General features: G+C 38.8%; 1 protein-coding gene across 2 annotated transcripts in view; it reads right to left on the bottom strand.

The window, feature by feature from the left end:
* The window catches only part of LOC121313345 (adenylyl cyclase-associated protein 2-like), a 68,728-nt gene extending 50,057 nt beyond the window's left edge, over positions 1-18,671 (bottom strand). The window contains exons 1-3 of one of the 2 annotated variants that reach the window (XM_041245762.1): positions 18,451-18,671; positions 4,804-4,937; positions 2,890-2,990 (exon numbers count right to left, since the gene is read on the bottom strand). In XM_041245762.1, coding sequence (XP_041101696.1) covers positions 2,890-2,990; positions 4,804-4,927 — 225 coding nt within the window. In that variant the 5' untranslated portion in view covers positions 4,928-4,937; positions 18,451-18,671. Of the gene's footprint in view, positions 1-2,889; positions 2,991-4,803; positions 4,938-9,597; positions 9,630-18,450 lie in introns of those variants that run through there. The other variant, XM_041245761.1, reaches the window with a different exon arrangement.
* Between the last annotated feature and the right edge of the window lie 688 nt (positions 18,672-19,359).

Genomic DNA, 19,359 nt, shown 5'->3' with positions numbered 1-19,359 from the left:
CTTTTGTCGGACGACTCTGCAGTTGCTGTCCACGTAAAACCTGACAATCTCCACAAATTAACAGTTACATACCCCTAAAACAGCCTTACTGTTACCACTAGTCTGAACTGTTATTGGTGTTGCTGCCCCATGTCCTGGTTTAACAGTTTACACCAGATGCAAGTGTGTGCCTACAGTAAATATCACTGGTCGCTGTTGCATGTACAATAACAACGGAATTTAATGATTTTGACTCTTAATATACTGTCAAATGCAGTGTTCAACTCTGCCAACAATGTGTTCACAGCATAAATAAATTAAAAAAAAAAAACTTGAAGAACTTGACCTACTGTTATTAATTCACTTTAAAACAAAAATAACACTTTAATATATCTATTAGAATGTCATAATTAAAACTTTACTACAGTTGTAAATGGTGAACAGGAACTATTTTATGAGGCAGAATGTTATTTTCACACATGTCTAATTAAAATCACTTTTAGAAAACATGAAATTAGTCTTATTTGCTATTTTTTTTTTACAGTGTGAGCCATTGTATAACAGGAATAACGCACTTCAGGTTGTGTGCTGTGCTGGGATAACATCACTGAGGCCTCGTGCCCAGCAACCCAAGGCGTGATGTTATCCTAGCACAGCACATGGCCTGTCGTGCATTATTCTTTTAGTATCTGGTAGCTCAGCCTTTTGCATCATGCAGGGGCTGAACCCATGCAGGAATTAAATTAATGAGATTCAATAAGTTTTGACGACAGTACATTCTCACTGGCAGGTAGTGGTTGAGTTTTCCACAATTGTCTGTCAAGGTGTTCCCAGATGTTCGATACGGTTCATATCGGGACTCTAAGGAATCCATGGAAAAAGCTGCAGCCTTTCTTGTCTCTTCCAGGTAGTGGCGAGTCTGGCCATATGGCATGTGACATCGTCTTCTTGCAGATGGTGCAACGTAAACTGCAAAACTCCCTTTGTGGAACAATGGTATGAGATGGCATCCGACCGTGACGATGCAGCCAACATGTTTACTGCTGCTGTTAAGCAATCGTTCTGCAATTCCACTCCAGCCCTGCTACCCAAATGCGACCATTTCAACTGAATTGCTGGAAGTGAGACTCATCTGAGATTAGGATGGTCTTCCAAAACTGTAGAGCTCTGTCTATCATCTGCCGGGCCTAGTGCTTTCTGCACTGGACATCTGCATGGATGAGCAGGGGTTTCCATTGGGCCATTCACCCTGTTGTAGCCCAGCTTATGCCAAACCCGCTGTGCTGTATACTGGCTTATGTTTCCAGAGCTGGCGATGTTCGCAAGGCTTCGTCGAGGGGGAAGTTTATGACTGCTGATGGGCGGTCAGGCTGATGTTGTGCAGCAGACCCCCGACGACATGTCACCATAATTTTGTGCACACAACCATTCTAAAGTCTCACTTTGCCAACAGTCAGAATGCCCAATTACGCAACCTTGTGTAAAAGGTGATACATCACACACCCCCGAGGCATAGTGTTTACTCCTTCTGAGCTCCACAATGCAGACAGCTGATATTAATACCACAAGTGTGGAGGCATTGTGAGTATTTCAGATGATACCACTATTAAATATGACAGGGCACTGTACAATGCTCTTTAAAAGAAGGAATTATTCAGCATAATATATGAAATGTAGCCCTTAACCCTTAGCAGTCCATTTATTCAGCAATTTTCAGGTGCGTTAGGTCCAATTTATTTTCACACGCGTGATTTATTTTACACGCGCTGTTTAAAAGTAATTTTATTCAAAGTAAAACAGGTTTAAAAGGCACTGCAAATCAACAGGACACTCAGTAATGCATCTCCAGTCCCACCCCAACCCTTGTTTACTGTATTTATCACATACCTCTTCATAGTCGGGCATATTGATAAATCATCTCCTGATCACTCATTTTATCACCAAACTCCGTAATATTGTGATCCAAGTCATTATTTTATTAAGCAAGAACATCCTGTTTTTCTCATGGAGCCTCTCTCTTACTGGGCCTAATGATCGCCTATTGGCATTTTAGTTTAAAAGGCTTGATTTTCAGAGACAACAGGGGAAGACTCTGAGAGGAACAGCCACTGGAACGGAGATCAGAGGGCAGCGAACACAGTGAACACAGACCAGGGAGCTACGGCAAACAGTGGCAGCTTTATTTCGTCTATCTACTTTTAGCTGTAGAGAGCACGTGATTGGCAGTGGAGCGTCTGCAGAGCCGAGGCGGATGATACGATGGGCTGATCCGGGATTCCAGTGCTGCAGACAGGCTATATGATGTTGCCAGAGGGAGTTGGCTTGGATTGATCCCGCCACTCCCTTGCCAAAGTGCTTGACTAGCTTTATTTTTTTTTAATAGTATTTTTAGTGTAGCCATCGTTAACACTGCTATTGTGTGTTTTAATATTGAAGAACTCGATGTACACTGTCTGTCCCTTCCTAGCGCTCCACTGCCCTACTCTCCCTATTGTGTTTTATCGTATAGCTGTCCTGTGCCTGGCCTTCCTATTCCGAACCATAAATTGGAAAACATCTGTGTACGATGTGACAAGAGGGCGACCTGGATAAGGAGGACTGTTTGCATTTGTATTTATTTTCTTTTTGTAGTAAGAGTACTTGTACTTCACTCCTTTCTAGTTCCTAGCTGGATTATTTTATACCTTTGATGGCTGAATTATAATAAACCTTGTGGCTTGTATTTTTTGGGATGTCCTTCCTGCCTCATTTGTGGTATTTGCTCTGCTCAACTATAAGGAACTCTCGATCCTAATATAATTTTCCTTAAGTTTAAACTTAAGGTGGCGAAGTCCCGACTACAGTGCAGTGATAACTATAACCCTCTGCCACGGAGGAAACTAACACTACATTTTTTTTCATAGTACTCACATGTTTCTCCACATCTTCACCGATAGCCTTGCTGTTCTTTAGATACTCAGCCAAAGCAGCACTCAGCATCACATCATAGGCGTCCACACATGGAGCCAGATCTGTGAACAGACAGGGCTTTTAAAATGTGCTCAACAGAATGTCACTTTATAAACGATCAAAAAACACTGGAGAATAAATTGACAGTTACATAGCTTGATATTGATATTATATCTTCTCTATAATTCCTCCCTCAGGTTTTGTATTTATGTTCAATTCAACCATCAATTTAATTTCAATTTAAGTTTTTTTTTGTTTGTTTGTTTGTTTCAATAATGAATCTAGGCATAGCTTGTTATGTCTTATAATTATGAGGATATAATAACTGGTGACATTTAACTTTCTATGAATTGGGCATTTAAAAAGGACATATAAGGACCTTTTTATTTTATTATGTTACATGTTCCCATGTGTTGCTACAACTGTTTAAGTAAGGTGTGTGTACACATGGACCTGCATGGACCACTCAAACTACATTTCCCATCATCCACAGCAGGAGGATGATGGGAAATTAAGTTCCGAGAAATACATGAGAGGCCATCATGGAACAGTAAATTCAGATTTACGGTGTACTTTAGGATCACTACTTAATGTGCACGTTACAGCTACATTTAATTTGTTTTCATAAGGGTATTAAATGAGGTCCATAGTGTGTGTGTCTGCGTGCGTGTACGTGTCTGTCTGTATGTGTGTGTGTGCATGCCTGTGTGTGTGCGTGTGTGACTGTGTGTTTGTGTTTCAAAATATTGTTCCTAAATCATCCAGGACCAGTTTCAAAACTTGTAATCTGGATAAATGTCCTATATTTTGTGATCTGGTTTTTCAGTGACTGTCACTGCTGGATTACATTTATCCAGATTACAAATAATTACGATTACGAAATCAGTTTTTTTTGTTTGTTTGTTTGTTTGTTTTTTTAATGTAATTGCGATTGTAAAAAACTTTATCCAAATGTCCCTAGTTTTGTAGGTTTGTGTCGCAAATAACATTATCTTAACGTACTTATTTGCAATTAATGTATTACTAAATTCTTGGGCAAACTTACAAATCATTGCATTGATGGTATACTTCATTAGATATCATTTACTGTAAGTCCAGAAAAGCAAATAATTTTCTACTAAGGGATGTTACACTTCAAACTGTATTTGTAATCATAACCAGAATATTTGGCGGTCAAGAAGAGCTACTTCCTCATAGTGACCCCTGGGCAACGTCTCTCATGGCAAAAAGCTCTTCAAATCGAATTTACCATGCAATGCTTAAGCAAAGCAATGTTGGGCTTGGTTAGTAATTGGATGGGAGACCACCTGGGAATACTGAGTGCTGTAGGCTGCATGTTAAGCTCATATGAAAATATATATATATATATATATATATATATATATATATATATATATATATATACACATACACACACACACACACCGGAATATTTTTCAAGTTATCCATACTGTAAGTTAAGTCCAATACTGAATGTGCTTTCATGTTTATAATATTGTACATATACTATTGTTACAATTAGTAAAGAAGACAATACAATACAAAACACCATATTTTAAATATCTAAACAGTGGCAGTATATCTATTCATCACAGTTAAGATCAATAGTACAGACCCCAGTATCTCAAAGCATTTTGTCACTATCACATACCAAAAAGCCACATGATTCCAATGTGGCATCTATAATCCAGGTCAGAGGTCAAGGTGTCAAAGATGTTGTGGCAGAATTACTTCCACTTACCTGTACATAGGAAATGCTTAATAAATCAGGGCTCAGGGTCACCGCAGCAATAGGCTTAAAAGCATGGCCAAACCAAACAATGCCAAAGCAAGCAACATGCCAAACAGAACAAACACATTTACTGTATACTGTACCTCCATCAACCCCATTCACTATATCACCACCTGGCAGTGCTGAGCCATGGAATTTAGAAGACACGGTCTCAAGTCGCACTACAGCCATTTCAAGGCGTTCCACCAAGCTCTCAATCTCTGCCATGCTGGCTACACTGCAACAAAGATTGGAGACAAAATTCAGTACATTTGACAATTCAGACTGTTTCTTCAGGTTCTAATACTATAAAGTGAAGGCAAAATCCAGGTTCTCAATGTCTACAAGAAAGATGTTATCGAAATGATGTGAATCTGGAAAGGCAGTCAGGAAAGCAGGTTGGGTCGTTGTCAACAGGAGTATATCGAAATTTACCCTGGTTTAGACTAAGCTATTGTTTGACTCGAGCATGTTATATATGTGCCCTGGTTTAGACTAAGCTATTGTTTGGACCTGAGCATGGTATATATGTGCCCTGGTTTCAATTTTTTGTTTCATGTGTGAGTCGTTTAAAACATCCCTTTGTTACGACATTTGTCAGATCTACATACGGTAGCGGACGTACCATTGCAAGACCTGCACGCAAAATCAGATTGTTTTACTTGTTGAAATACCTTTAGATGATTTATGGATAACTAACGTGCAACCTGGTGATGACGTGGCTGGAGTAAATGTTGGGGGTAATGATCTTGAATTGTTTTTTGCAACTCCTCCTGTTATTAAAAACATTGATCTTCAATAATGCTCTTGTTCATGCTTTGTCAATTGTTTTGGGCGTCATTTCAACAGGTGAATACATCACAATGTACCGTATAGTATCTTGTCTACGGTCACATATTCTGCCAATCTCCCTCCCCTTTCTCACCCTATTGGCCACGTTGGGAGCTGTAATGCACATGTCATATCTGAGCAGAAAGAAGCAGTTTGCTGCAGTGGCTATTTCTCAAGAAATTTAAAAAGCAGGATAAATTTGTTGGTATCGAGGTACCAAATGATAGCTTTGTCTAAACCAGAGTACACTTTGATATACTGGATCTTTGTCGACCAGGGTACTATCAAAATACGTACATTTCGATAGTACCCCTTCCGACAAAGACCTAATTTACACCAGTAAACATTTGATTAAACTAACAAAAGTGCAATATTTTACAGGTACTAAAATACGTTGTTTACTTTACAAATAAACCAAAAACTTAAGTAACGCTTTATTTTGAGTCTCATAAAGAAGTATTTAATTAATAAGCAATTAACCACAGATACACACATTTGTGGCATATCTATTGACTGTTTATTAACATGTAACTAAACTTCAACAAATGGTTAATTGCATATTAAATACTTATTTATGCCACTCAAAATAAAGCATTACCAACATGTATTTTTACAATGTAAGTAGGCTAGCTACCATTTTTTTGCGTAATCGATAATTAATATCGAAGTTTATTTTAGAAAGAATTTTTCTATATTTGTTTTTCAATTCAAGTAGATAATATTATGCTTTAAAAAAATTACTCATGCGTTAAAAAAAAAAAAAAAAGACATGCATCTGAAAAGCACAATAATAATTACAGAACAAACATTAGACAGTTGAACAGAACTAAGTTGCACTTATTATTCAGAGTCTGAGCTCCTCCCCTCTCCTGCCTTAGCACAGCTGAACCCACTGGAAGGCAAGGCAGACAGGCCCGCTTCGTCCCGACGCGCAGACTTCAACCGTCGGTCAGGGTATTATGCGCAATACTCATTAAGTGTTTTACGCTTGCGCCCCATTTTCAAATCAAACTAGTAACTGTCACCGTATATACCTATAGCAGAAGCCTACCTACACCTTAACCCGATTATTTCAAAGTAGGCTCTTAGAATCACAGGCGCTGTAGCTGGCAAATTAAAGTGCAAAGTCAGTGCAAGTCTTGATGATTGACAGTCATTTAAACGAATGACAGCATTCTAGCACTACTATCAGTCAACGAGATCTGTCAGAACAGGATGAAATGGCAGACAGTGAAACTAAAGCAGACTACTAAAGGGACCATTGAGATGACTGACAGCGACCCCTAGCCATACAGAGCGGAAAAGAGACGAGACAGATAGCAAATTAAAAATGACACAAACTAGAGATGCTTTCTAAATTATCATTTTTGATAAGAAAATAAAAAATAGCGAATGATTTTACCGACGTTTACCGTATGTCAATTTATTTCAGTCAACTCTTTGGGAATTCGATGTTTAACGAGCTTTACAATCAAAAAGTAGCAAGCCTAATTATAAGACTAGACTTATCATGTTTTATGCCTACCGCAGCCACCCAATCTATGTTTTTTTTTTTCTACATTCACTTGTGTTGGCATGGGCAATATTGTATTCCTGGTTCAGTTCCATACTACAGGGGGAATTATATATTTGGACTCCCGTTTATATTAATATGAGAGCCTCAAGCTTAGGTGTTTTCCTTTCTTTTCCATCAAATTGAAACATCAAGTTGTAACACTCTCTCTCTCACACGTAACACAAACAGAAGCATGCAACAGAAAGAAATCTGGTACAGTAAAAAAAAAACTTTGTAACAATATTTAAATATACAGTTAACTCCCAGCAAGTAGGACAAAAATGAATTAGGAACTACCAAATTCACCTCAACCGTCCTATTGAGGAGGTACATAATGAAAATGCTGAAACAAATTAAAGAAAAATAGGGGTACACCGTTAAAGATTTTCTTGGCCGATACCGATAGCCAATGGTTATCTATTCATATCGACTGCTACTGACAGGATATCGATAATAATAGATAGTGCAGGTAAGCTATTGTAAATTACTAGAACAAGACATAGGGCCAATATTTAAACTGTTATGGGTTCCTATATGTGTTTTATAGTAACTATTACCCTATCTGTACTCTGTAAAGAGTTACAAGCTAGTTTCGCATTTGACCTTAAGGACAGGTCAAAGGTCACGGTGAATAGAGCATATATGGGTTCATTTCTGCATTCTATAGTAACTATGACACTGTCTAAACCCTCAAAGGGGTTCTAAACAGGCTTTGCATTTTAGCTTTAGCAAGGCAATACGTGCAAATATGTGCACTTTGTTGAACTTTTAGCTGAAATTTGATTGGTTCCTGGCAGGTATAGCGAGTTCTTTGCACAAACTTGATAGGCAACCTTGCCAAGGCTATGTATGCAAAGTTTCACTTAAATCGGCATAATGGTTTCAGAAATAAAGACATTTGTGGCAAATCCAATAGAGCTGTTTCAAAGGACCCTTTGAAATTCTGACTTGGGCTGGGTGGGTTATAATAACCCTATTATTAATTGAAGAAAAGGACTTTGTATATTTTCTTAAGAAACATCGCAACTCTCTTTTTAAATCAACATCAGCTACTGATTATCCGTGCAGCCTACAAAAAGTTTTTATTTTTTATGATTGAACGTTTGTATGTGTAATACATTTACAATTAATGATGGAATATTGTGTTAAAAAACAAAAAAACTTAAATCAATCAGTCTTTATTTTATATAGCGCCTCATTAATCTCGTCACATATCTCAATGGCAACTCATGGTGTTCAGTGAATAAAAAAACAGACTGGACACTAAAAGGTGACCTTGTTCAAATACTAACTTTACTTTTTGCATTTCCAGAGAGGTCACCTGGTTTTGTTCATGCCGTCCTACTTCAGTTTTACAATTGCAGCATATGTTTTTGTCTTATTTTGATCCTACATAGAGAAAACAATGTAGCACCTAACACTCTCTATACAGAACTCTCTCTGTCACCTCAAGTTTATTATTCTAATGAAAGACTTTTTTAAACAGAAATATTTCTGTGCCACAACATTCAGGGATTGGACAAAGAATTAGAAACTCCTGCCACAACACTGTCTGGGGGATTAGGTTATCATTCGTCAGAGCTGCACTGTTTCTGGAATTTTGGGGATGGAAATCTGCAGTGAAGTTCCTACTCCAGCACAGGCTAAAGACAAAAAACTGGTGAATTCTTTAAGACGGGGGGACCTGCCAAAGGAAGACCTATGGGCCTCAGCCACCTGCTGGCCTGCCCGCTGTGACTGAAAGAACAGCTTCTTATCTGGGCATAACACATTATTCAGTCACGTGGAGCAGCCCATTAACAGAAAAGTGTGTGTTACAGATAGCAGATGTTTCACATTTTTTTTGTCACATATCTCTATGTACTGTACATGCCTGTTATCTCACCCAGGCAATGGAGTGGTGTTACTCGACACTTGGAAGAGTATAATGAATAATCTACAAAGACAAAAAAATGCATTTATCTAAATGGGACATTTAAAACAGGACACAGCAGTGATAGATACACATTTGTATTTATTATATTCTTTAAGTATCTACACGGTCTTAATAAGCAAGAACTTTCATGTTAGGATCTTTTAACAATGGTATCATCTTTTAAATTATATTTTCCTCAAAGTTTTTGCCTTCCTTCGTGATGCAACACAGGAGGAGTGGGTTAAACTAGTCCTGGTTTTCAGGTACATTATTGAAAAGACTAGGGGCCCTATTTAGCAAATATGTGCACAGTTGCTTCCGCTCGGGCGTTAGCGAACTGCCGCCCACAAAAACGTAGAGGTCGGGGGGGGGGGGGGGGGGGGGTGAGTAAGGTTACAACCAATAAGGATTCAACATTCCCTTTAAGAGCATCTGTGCGTCTGCGGTATCGAACTGAGTACTTTTTTAAACCAAAAAAAGTGAGCCCAAGTGAGGAGGATGACCAAACCCCTCAAGCAAGGCTAATTTTTATTTTATTTTTAGCAGCCTGGAGGGGGAGAATGAATACTTACAAAATAAAAAAAAAAGTTGCCTGACCTGCCTGGCACTTGCAGCATCTGCAACCTCCACCACTGGGGCTTCAAGTTCAGCATCTGCTTCCCTCAAACCCTGTATTCTTTCCTCTGTAAGTTCAACATAAAATCCATTACGGAGAGCTGTGTTGTGTAAAACACAACAAGCCAGGATGATATTGCTAACCTTCTGAGGAGTGTACTGTAGTGTTCCACCAGAGACAGCCAAACATTGGCAGCACATTTTGAGGATTCCAAACATTCACGCAATTACAGCACGAGCACATTTAAAGGTACAGTTATAGCTCTGCTCGACAGGGGTCGTGGGGTTGAGCAGTGGTGTCACTAGCCATAGCTTCGGTGGATACCTGTTGTCCCCTATTAGCCAGCCTTTCAGGCTGTCATCCTGCCGAAATGCAGCTGCAACCTACAAATTATCGAGGAGAAACGGGTCATGAGTGGAGCCAGGATAATCTGCATACACATTTGTGATGTAGTTGTTGGCATCACACACTTCTTGCACGTTAACAGAGTAGGGGGACGGAGAATCGTAATCTGTTCGTTTGCATTGGTTTGTAGTGAGTTAAAGACAGAAGGATAGTAAAAGTGTGTTGTTGAAAATAGTGTTTCTGTTTGTTTGTAATTGTCTCGTCTTGTCTTGTACGTTACCAGACAGTTAACACAGTTCTGGAGCTGATGCCAGGGGCCAGCACGAAACCGGACAACACTGCACCTTTGTCACAAATAAAACTGTATTTTCACCACTAGCACTAATTCACGCACTAACAGATTTAGTATGTGTTTTGTGTGGGTGTATAACAAAAACAAGATTATTATTTGCGGGGCAACACAATGATTATAAATAAAGTAATACACACCACTGTATTACTTACTCCATTATTATTTACTGTTTGTTTTTCCGTCAGGCACTGGGCTGAATAAATAAAACAAACCTTTTCACCTAGATTAGAATTATCTATCTGTTCTTTAATCACCTGTACCTGCACACAATCAACCACTTTGGCACAGTCCCCTTACGACTTATGTAGAGGTGCCTAGTCTGTGTTGGTCCGCGTAGCTGCACACGTGTTCAATCGATGGTTCCCAGGACACCAGGAAACCCATATCTCCCAAGAAAACCTTGCTTTGTATTTTGTTGCGGCTCGTAAGAGACAGGAAAATGGATGAACTCTTCTGGCCGCTTTACTAACACTGCAGGGACATCGCACACTGCACATGATACAGCCAACTGGCTCATGTCAGCATTATAACCCACAGTGGAACGAGCCAGTGGCATTAAATGTTATTGCTGTGGATACCCTTAGTGCTATAGGCAAACAGTGTGCTCTCTGCATGTCTTCTTCCAGGTCAGCCTGCACTTATCACAGCATTATTAACACTCTGTTCATACAACAGTACCTAAACAATGCACAACCATTGCTCTTTGAAACCATGGTTGTGAATGGCGAATCTGTATTATAGCTGTTCATGGAGCTATATGTGAGGAAAAATGTATTGCTGTTCAAACTCCTGGCTCCTGACCTGCTGCTTGACTAGTGTGAGTTTCTAACAGATAAAAATAAATTATGCAGTTTAGCTCAGAAGTTATTTTCCATGCAAATTAACAAAACCTGTTGCGACATGTGAGCCAATGTATCTGTCAAGTAGACAAACACAATCTGCTGCCTTCAATTTAGTTGGCATAATTTTCCAATTCTGATTTAATGTGAAGTGCTAATATGGCTGTCAATCAATACTCATCTCCACCAATGTCTGAACAGCACTCCTCTTATTGAAAGACAGGTGCTCTACTTGACATAAGAACTCTTTCTAAAGCAGACCCTGTTATGTCCTCAGCAATGTCATTGGAGTTAAAGCATGGTAATGCAGGGAACAGCTAGTTTGTTATTGACAGGAAAGAAGGTTACTGATGGGGTGTAATGACCTAGGAAGTACAACAGAATGAAAGTGAGGCATGGAAATGATGATCTTGTATAATACTGGTATGATTTTATGGACTTATTTTAAGCTATAACCTATTTGTGCAATACAATTATTCTGAGTAGCTGAGCATCCATTTCATGTCCATTACAAAGCGATACACTTTATTCTACCTATTTTACAGCCTGACATATGCACGTCACGTGGCTCATCTTCTTTATACTGTATAATAAGCCTCACAGTGAGGCTGATAAAAATCATTGGCTTAATCCTACATTGGTGCATCCCACATGCACACTCTAAGCAAAACATCTGTGCCAGCAGAAAGTAGGGCTCCCTGAAGGTTACATTATCCCAACTCCTCATAACAAGGATCATTAACTCTGAAACTGCTGGATAGGCTTCTATAAATTGCCAGGCCTTGTTCCAAATTTTACTGTTAAACATACAGTTTTGTTCTATATGTCAGGAAAGTGATAAATCATATCAGAAATTTCACCATTCAACCTAGCTTTCTGTAAGTTTTTAAGTAATGGATGTCTCTGTTCGGAATTTCAATTGATGGTGTAATAGAGGCAAGGGGGTTTGTCACTGGCCTCCCCAGTCATAGAACACCTTAGGTGGTAAACAGAATCTATGCTTTGTGCATCTGTCAACACTTTTTAGAACATAAATGTGGCAAGATGCATTAATAATAACAAAAAATAGTTAACGTGACTCTGTGGCTGCTACTTAATTTTGTGTTCCTACCTCTTATAGGCTTTAATCTGTCCCTATGTAGGATGCAATTTAAATCCACAAACAATTCAAATAAACACAAACATAAATATTTACAAAGCAAATCATAAGAAATTGGGATAGTACTGATCCCTTGGTCCACTGAACTGAAGTTGCCGCTTATAAAAGTTTCCCCATAGTAAAAGCATAACCAAGTATAATAAAGCATGGTGAAAGAATGGTAAAACATAGGTAAGCATTGTATAGAATAGCAAGGTGTGGTACAACATATTAATAAACTTGGCAAACTAGGGAGAACTCAAATGTGTCTTTGCTTCCATTCTAATCCAGACTGAGCTCAAGGTTCTATCTAAAAAGCTAGTTGTGAAAAGGCTATAAACAGGGTTCCCGGATTAAGACAGTTAACTTAGTTATGAAGATTTCTTAATGACTTTATACAAGAAAGCATAATCGGTTTAAAATTAAAGTAAAGATCCACCAGGTAAAATAATCCCTGAATTAAATGATTTAATATAAAAAAAATTTTTTTTACACATGACGATGCTTGTAGACGATGCTATATATATATATATATATATATATATATATATATATATATATATATATATATATATATATATATATATATAGACACACACACACACACACACACACAGTGAGAAAAAAGTTTGTGAACCCCAATGATAATTATGGACATTCCATATTTTTACCATGATAGCCTTCTTGAATCAAATCTTTTCTTAAATATCCAATAGGGTTTATATTAACCAATTCCATGTCCGCTAAACCGAATGATTTATGAATTAAACAAACAATGAGTAATTAAGATTCAGGGTATGTGAAAAAATAAGTGAACCCCTGGTTTTATCAGACCAAATAAGCGGATAATTAGAATCAGGTGTTTAAATAATTAGATAGATCTTCAGGGGCGAGTTTGGGAGGCCCCACCCTATATAAAGATCAGAAACTTTGTGAGTTTGGTCTTCACCATACAGATGTGTGGAAACATGTCATGCCACGATCAAAAGAAATCTCTGAGGACCTCAGAAAAACAGTTTTTGATGCTCATCAGTCTAGAAAGGGTTACAATACCATTTCTAAGGATTTGGGGCTCCACTAATCCACTGTCAGACTACAAATAGAGAAAGTTCAAGACCACAGTCACTCTACCCAGGAGCAGTCGTCCTACCAAAATCTCTCCAAGAACAAACTGGAAAATCAACAAGGAAGTCACAAAGAACCCCAATGTAACATCCAAGGATCTGCAGGCCACTTTCGTCTTGTAATGTGAGTGTTCATGACTCACATTAGCCAAAAAGACTGAACAAGAAAAAGACTGAACAAGAAAGACTTGTATGCCAGTTTAGCAGGTTACATACGTTGAAACAGAATGATGTGTAGAATATGTTGATAGGAGGGTACTTATTATGTATTTCCACGTACATTTTCGTATTTGGATGTATAAGATTAGATAGATCTTCAGGGGTGAGTTTGGGAGGCCCCACCCTATATAAAGATCAGACACTTTGTGAGTTTGGTCTTCACCATACAGATGTGTGGAAACACATCATGCCACGATCAAAAGAAATCTCTGAGGACTTTGAGGAAGTCACAAAGAACCCCAATGTAACATCCAAGGATCTGCAGGCCACTCTCGTCTTGGCTAATGTGAGTGTTCATGACTCACATTAGCCAAAAAGACTGAACAAGAAAAAGACTGAACAAGAAAAAGACTGAACAAGAAAAAGACTGAACAAGAAAGACTGCACAAGAATTGTGTTCATGGAAGGATAGCCAGGAGTAAACCACTGCTCTCTAAAAAAGAACACTGTTGCCCGTCTGAAGTTCGCTAAAGAGCACATACATGATCCACAAGACTTCTGGAACAATGTTCTCTGGACAGACGAGTCAAAGGTAGAACTTTCTGGCCTCAATGAGAAACGTTACGTTTGGTGAAAACTAAACACTGTGTTCGAACAGAAGAACCTCATCCCAACCGTCATGGTTTGGGGCTGCTTTGCTGCCTCGGGACCTGAACGGCTTGCCATCATTGACACAACCATGAATTCTGCATTGTATCAGAAGATTCTAGAGGAGAATGTCAGGCCATCCACCTATGAGCTGAAGCTGAAGTGGGTCATGCAGCAAGACAATGATCCTAAAAACACAAGTAGATTTACAAAAGAATGGCTGCAGAAGAAATAATTATGTGTTTTATAATGGCCTAGTCAAAGTCCGGACCTAAACCCCATCGAAATGTTGTGGCAGGACCAGAAGCAGCAGTACATGCAAGGAAACCCTCAAATGTCTCCGAGTTGAAGCAGTTCTGTAAGGAGGAATGGGCCAAAATTCCTCAAAACTGACATGAGAAACTGACCAACAGTTACAGGAAACACTTAATTGCAGTCATTGCTGCTCAAGGGGGTGCCACCAGTTACTGAATCTAAAGGTTCACACACTTTTTCACACATGGGTATTGAATCTTGAATCATTTGTGGATAAATAAATGTTGAAAAAGTGTCATGTTTTTGTGTTACTTGTTTAATTAGGTTATCATTATCTATTATTAGGACTTAGATTAAGATCTAATAACATTTTAGGTTTGAAATATGTGAAATGTGAAAATCCTAAGGGGTTCATAAAATTTCTCTCGAAATTGTGTGTGTGCGTATGTATGTGTGTGTGTGTGTGTGTGTGTGTATATATATATATATATATATACATACATACATACATACATAAACACACACACACACACACTGCTGTGGAAAAGTCTTAGACATATTACATTTTTCTACTCTGAATATAAAATAATAACTGGTATATAATACAAAATACACAACTGGTATGTATATATATATATATACACACACACACACACATACAAAAGTACTCTGATGCATCAACAATTTACTCAAAGCCTCCACAAGTGTTTTCTACTATTTATAACAACCTTGACTTGTATAAAGAAGGAAAACAAGGTCAACACTTGGAGTAAACAAGGTCCAATTTCTGTGTTCCTGTGCCTATATTAGCATTTTAGTCTTGTTCCCCTTTCTTATCAGAGGTATTCATACTGCAACACATCCTTTAAGTCCAAATTTCAAGAGTGGCCTTCATACTGTTGATTTGTTGGACAACAACACCTGTGCCTTCTGCCAGTTCTGTTGTCAATTCAATGCTTGTCTTCTTTCTATTCCTTAAGGATATTATCTTCAAGTATTGCTCATCCTTGTTAGACAGCTTTTTGGGTCTTCCAGTCCTAGGTTTGTCATTTACAGATAATGTTTCTCTGTACTTGTTGATTATGCTTCATATACCACACCATGAAAATCAAGTGATGTGAGCTGTTTCACTCAATGTTTTTCCTTCTTTATGCAAGTCAAGGTTGTTATAATAGCAGAAAATACTAGTGGGGGTTTTGATAAAGCGTTGATGCTCATAATGCATCACAGTAGAAAAATGTAACATGTCTAAGACACACACACATATTTTATATATATATATATATATATATATATATATATATATATATATATATATATATATATATATATATATATATATATATATAGTTAGCCTGCATAGTTTGGGGGGCGTGCAGCAGGGGGCTTCCAACTTCCTGTCAATTAGTACCTATTCTCTATTTAAGCCCTGATCACTTGCACCTTCGCTGTCTATGATTCATTTTCCTCCTCATACATGCCCTCGCATCGGTCGTCTCTGGGGGGCAATCGAGTCTCACTTCTCCGATCTCAGGACTAGGCATCCACCTCCCTTTACCTTCACGGGGGTTCTCACCATGTGAGTCAGAGTGGACTCCTGGCCACACTCTGTCCTTTTGCAGCTCCTGCGCTCATCTTACCTCACTCGAGGCTCTGTTCTATACTCTGCCTCAACTCGGGACATGGCTACTCCGTGCTCGAGTCCCATACTAACCTCTATGCCTTGTCCTTTTTTCAGGTCCGAGGCAGCGTGAGGTCTCGGCCAATTGGGGGTCTAACAAGCACCCCTTTACTCAGACGCTGGGTACCTCTCTCTCTCTATCTCCCTTTGTGTCCCGGTCTACCAGGATCGTCTTCAACCGGAGGAGTGACTCCCCGAGTCATAACTCTCGTATGTGTTTTCAATTGTCCTACTAACCTCCTTTGTCCTACTAACCGCTCCCTTCTGCCCTATCCTTACACCCCCAGCTCACGCCCCGTGAAATAAATGTTATATATATATATATATATATATATATATATATATATATATATATATATATATATATATACATTGTCTTATATCGGAGCCTCAGGAGGCTGTCAGGAAAACATTTTTGAGTTCTGACGTTGAAACTTTGTACAAAAATTTATGTTGTGATTGGTTTTTGAACTACGTGTACGGAACAAGTAGAATAATGCGGATGGATTTTCATCAAGTACTGGAGCTGTGGCCACCTTTTTAGGAACAACCTTATAAAGTGGCCACACCCTGTTCTTGCTGATGTTCACAATGATAAATATGTAGATTATGTGATGTTGAATTTTCAGACCTCACAACTTTACCTCATACGTAAATGACATAAACAATTAGCATGTTTTTATTTCCATGGGGATTATATTGCACATTGACTGCTTTTCATGAAAACATTTATCATTAAAGACAAGACAAGGGCTATCACAATCTGGCTAGAGAATTCTACACAAAGTGCAAAATACCAGAGGGGCTGAATCTTCAGCCAGCAAGGATAACCCTACAGCTCTGAATATGACCTCTTCCTGATGACTAATCAAAGGATGAAAATTAAAACATGCCATGCGTTATATACACATATGGCCTTCTGCAAACCGTATCTGGAAGCCATCACGCTTTGATATAATTTTCAAACAACTACATTTATGGTCATGCTGAACTAGCCCTATGATTCTAGGATAGTGAACAGAGAGCTCAGTTAAACTGAGGTCTTGAGTTTATATGAGGAACAGCTGATAGAGCTGAACCTGATATGTTATTTGCCCGCCAAGTACCAGACATATTCCAGACACAATTGTACGTTTCAGACTGTATCAATGCCTAAACAGGCCAGTCCTCCTATCTATTGTCCGCAGGTGGGGCTTAGTCCACAGAGACATGTTTCTCTAAATATCAGAAAATAGCTGATAGAGCAGGCATCAAGTAATACAACCATTTATCACCTAAAAGCAGCCTTTTTACACTATGTGCTACTTTATGTATGCTTCTCAGGAGACTGAGGCCATATGCATATCCAATTAATTACTTTAATGTACATATATACCTGCTATCACTAAGAAAATGACTCACTTGTGCAAATTAATTTCCAATAACGTGTATCTTATACATCCAAATACGAAAATGTACGTGGAAATACATAATAAGTACCCTCCTATCAACATATTCTACACATCATTCTGTTTCAACGTATGTAACCTGCTAAAGCAGACAATGGATAACTATGCTATGTCAACGAAAGTGTAAAAACTACTTGAATAACCGTTGCCCATTTATGACGTAGACATAAAGCTTTGATTGTAAAAAGCCTAGCTCGAGAAACGTCATGTCCACCGTTTTCTTTTCTGCAAAAGGTTTATGCACCAGATGCTTGTACACTACATTATTGCAGCAGTTTAGCGCATGTTCTTGTTGCTGCCCCAGCACACTCCTATTAATAATATACTACGTTGTGTTGAACTAAGTCATAAACATTATCTTGTAACAAAAAAGAAGAGACCAAGTATGTGGTTGCTCCTAATTAAAAACACTATTTATATTTATAGTATTTTTATATCCATACATCAATATAAGCATTTTTGCTGTGCATCTGATTTTTCTTTACCTATCTCACCATTTAGAACACTGATAAACTCACTTTGATTTATAAATTATACAAAATGAAAGGTCGACAATCAACTGCGCATACCATAAATACGTAAGTGCGTTTAATGTCGCAGGGTATGAAATACCGTTACAAAAAAAAAAAAAAAAAAAATCATAATGTACCACTATGATAAAATATTTCTCCCCACTTCCGTGCGCTGCTCCTGTGTTTCCTGCTAAACAGCAAGATGCCCTCTTAGAAATAATCCAGCAATTCTTATTACTACCTTTTACAAACATGCATTTATTTTAAACCACAACTGTGGGCGCCCGTTACCGTTGCGCAATGCATTACAAAGTAACTGTGAAAAAGAATTACCTGGGTATGTTTCTCTATTGTTTGCCCTGTTTTTTTTTCCAGCACACTGGTCCCAGCGTTTGTAAAGGAGTGTTGCAGCTTACTTGCTACATAAGTCAGTCAATAAAACAGAAGACCCACAGCTTCCGGGATTTCCAAATAAAGCAACATTGGTGAACCTGAGAAAACCATAGATAGCCCGATGGACAGCTCCCGGTTCGCTTACTTACACAACTGTGCCGCTTCCGCAAGCGGCTCCAAATTTGGAAAGGGAGTGCAATTGCAGGCGAATATGAGGGGTAAAGATGACTTAAGATTTAATGAAGTTGCTTGGTTTGCTGGTGCTGACGTTGCAAGCGCTGTGATAATACAATAGATACATATAGTTATATAGTGTTTTCGTAGGATTTAAATATAAAACTATTAACCCGTCCTTATTTAACAAAACATATTTTATCAGTTTTAGAAAAACGAGGCACAAACTGCTTATTGGTGGTTTCTTTGCATATTGCAGAATCTTGTACACAATTGTTGAGCCTTTGAAAAATCAAACTGAAATGTGAGCTTATGCAAGTGATGATATATATATTCAGCATGCGCCATTATGGGGTGCGTTAATCATTATTATTTTTCATTCATGGTTTGGTCAACCTCGTCTTTTTTTTTTGGGGGGGGGGGGGGGGGGGGGGGGGGGGGGGGGGGGGGGGGGGGTGGGGGGGGGGGGGGGGGGGGGGGGGGGGGGGGGGGGCCACTGGGGGGGGGGGTGCATGTAACTGTTCATGTTCATGTAACTGTTCACGTTTTTTCAGCCGGCCTTATGCTGGTACCCTTTGTGCACTCACGGACGAGGCCTCCGGCCAAATTTATTATTCACTTGGGTCTTGACCGCCCATCACAGTAATCGGGCCCTGAGCTCCCATAACAGTTAAT

This window comes from Polyodon spathula, chromosome 3 (assembly GCF_017654505.1).
Source record: "Polyodon spathula isolate WHYD16114869_AA chromosome 3, ASM1765450v1, whole genome shotgun sequence".
In the NCBI taxonomy this organism is placed as follows: Eukaryota; Metazoa; Chordata; class Actinopteri; order Acipenseriformes; family Polyodontidae; genus Polyodon; species Polyodon spathula.
The sequence above is the reverse complement of the archived record's forward strand: the minus strand, read 5'-3'. Positions and strand labels throughout refer to the sequence as shown.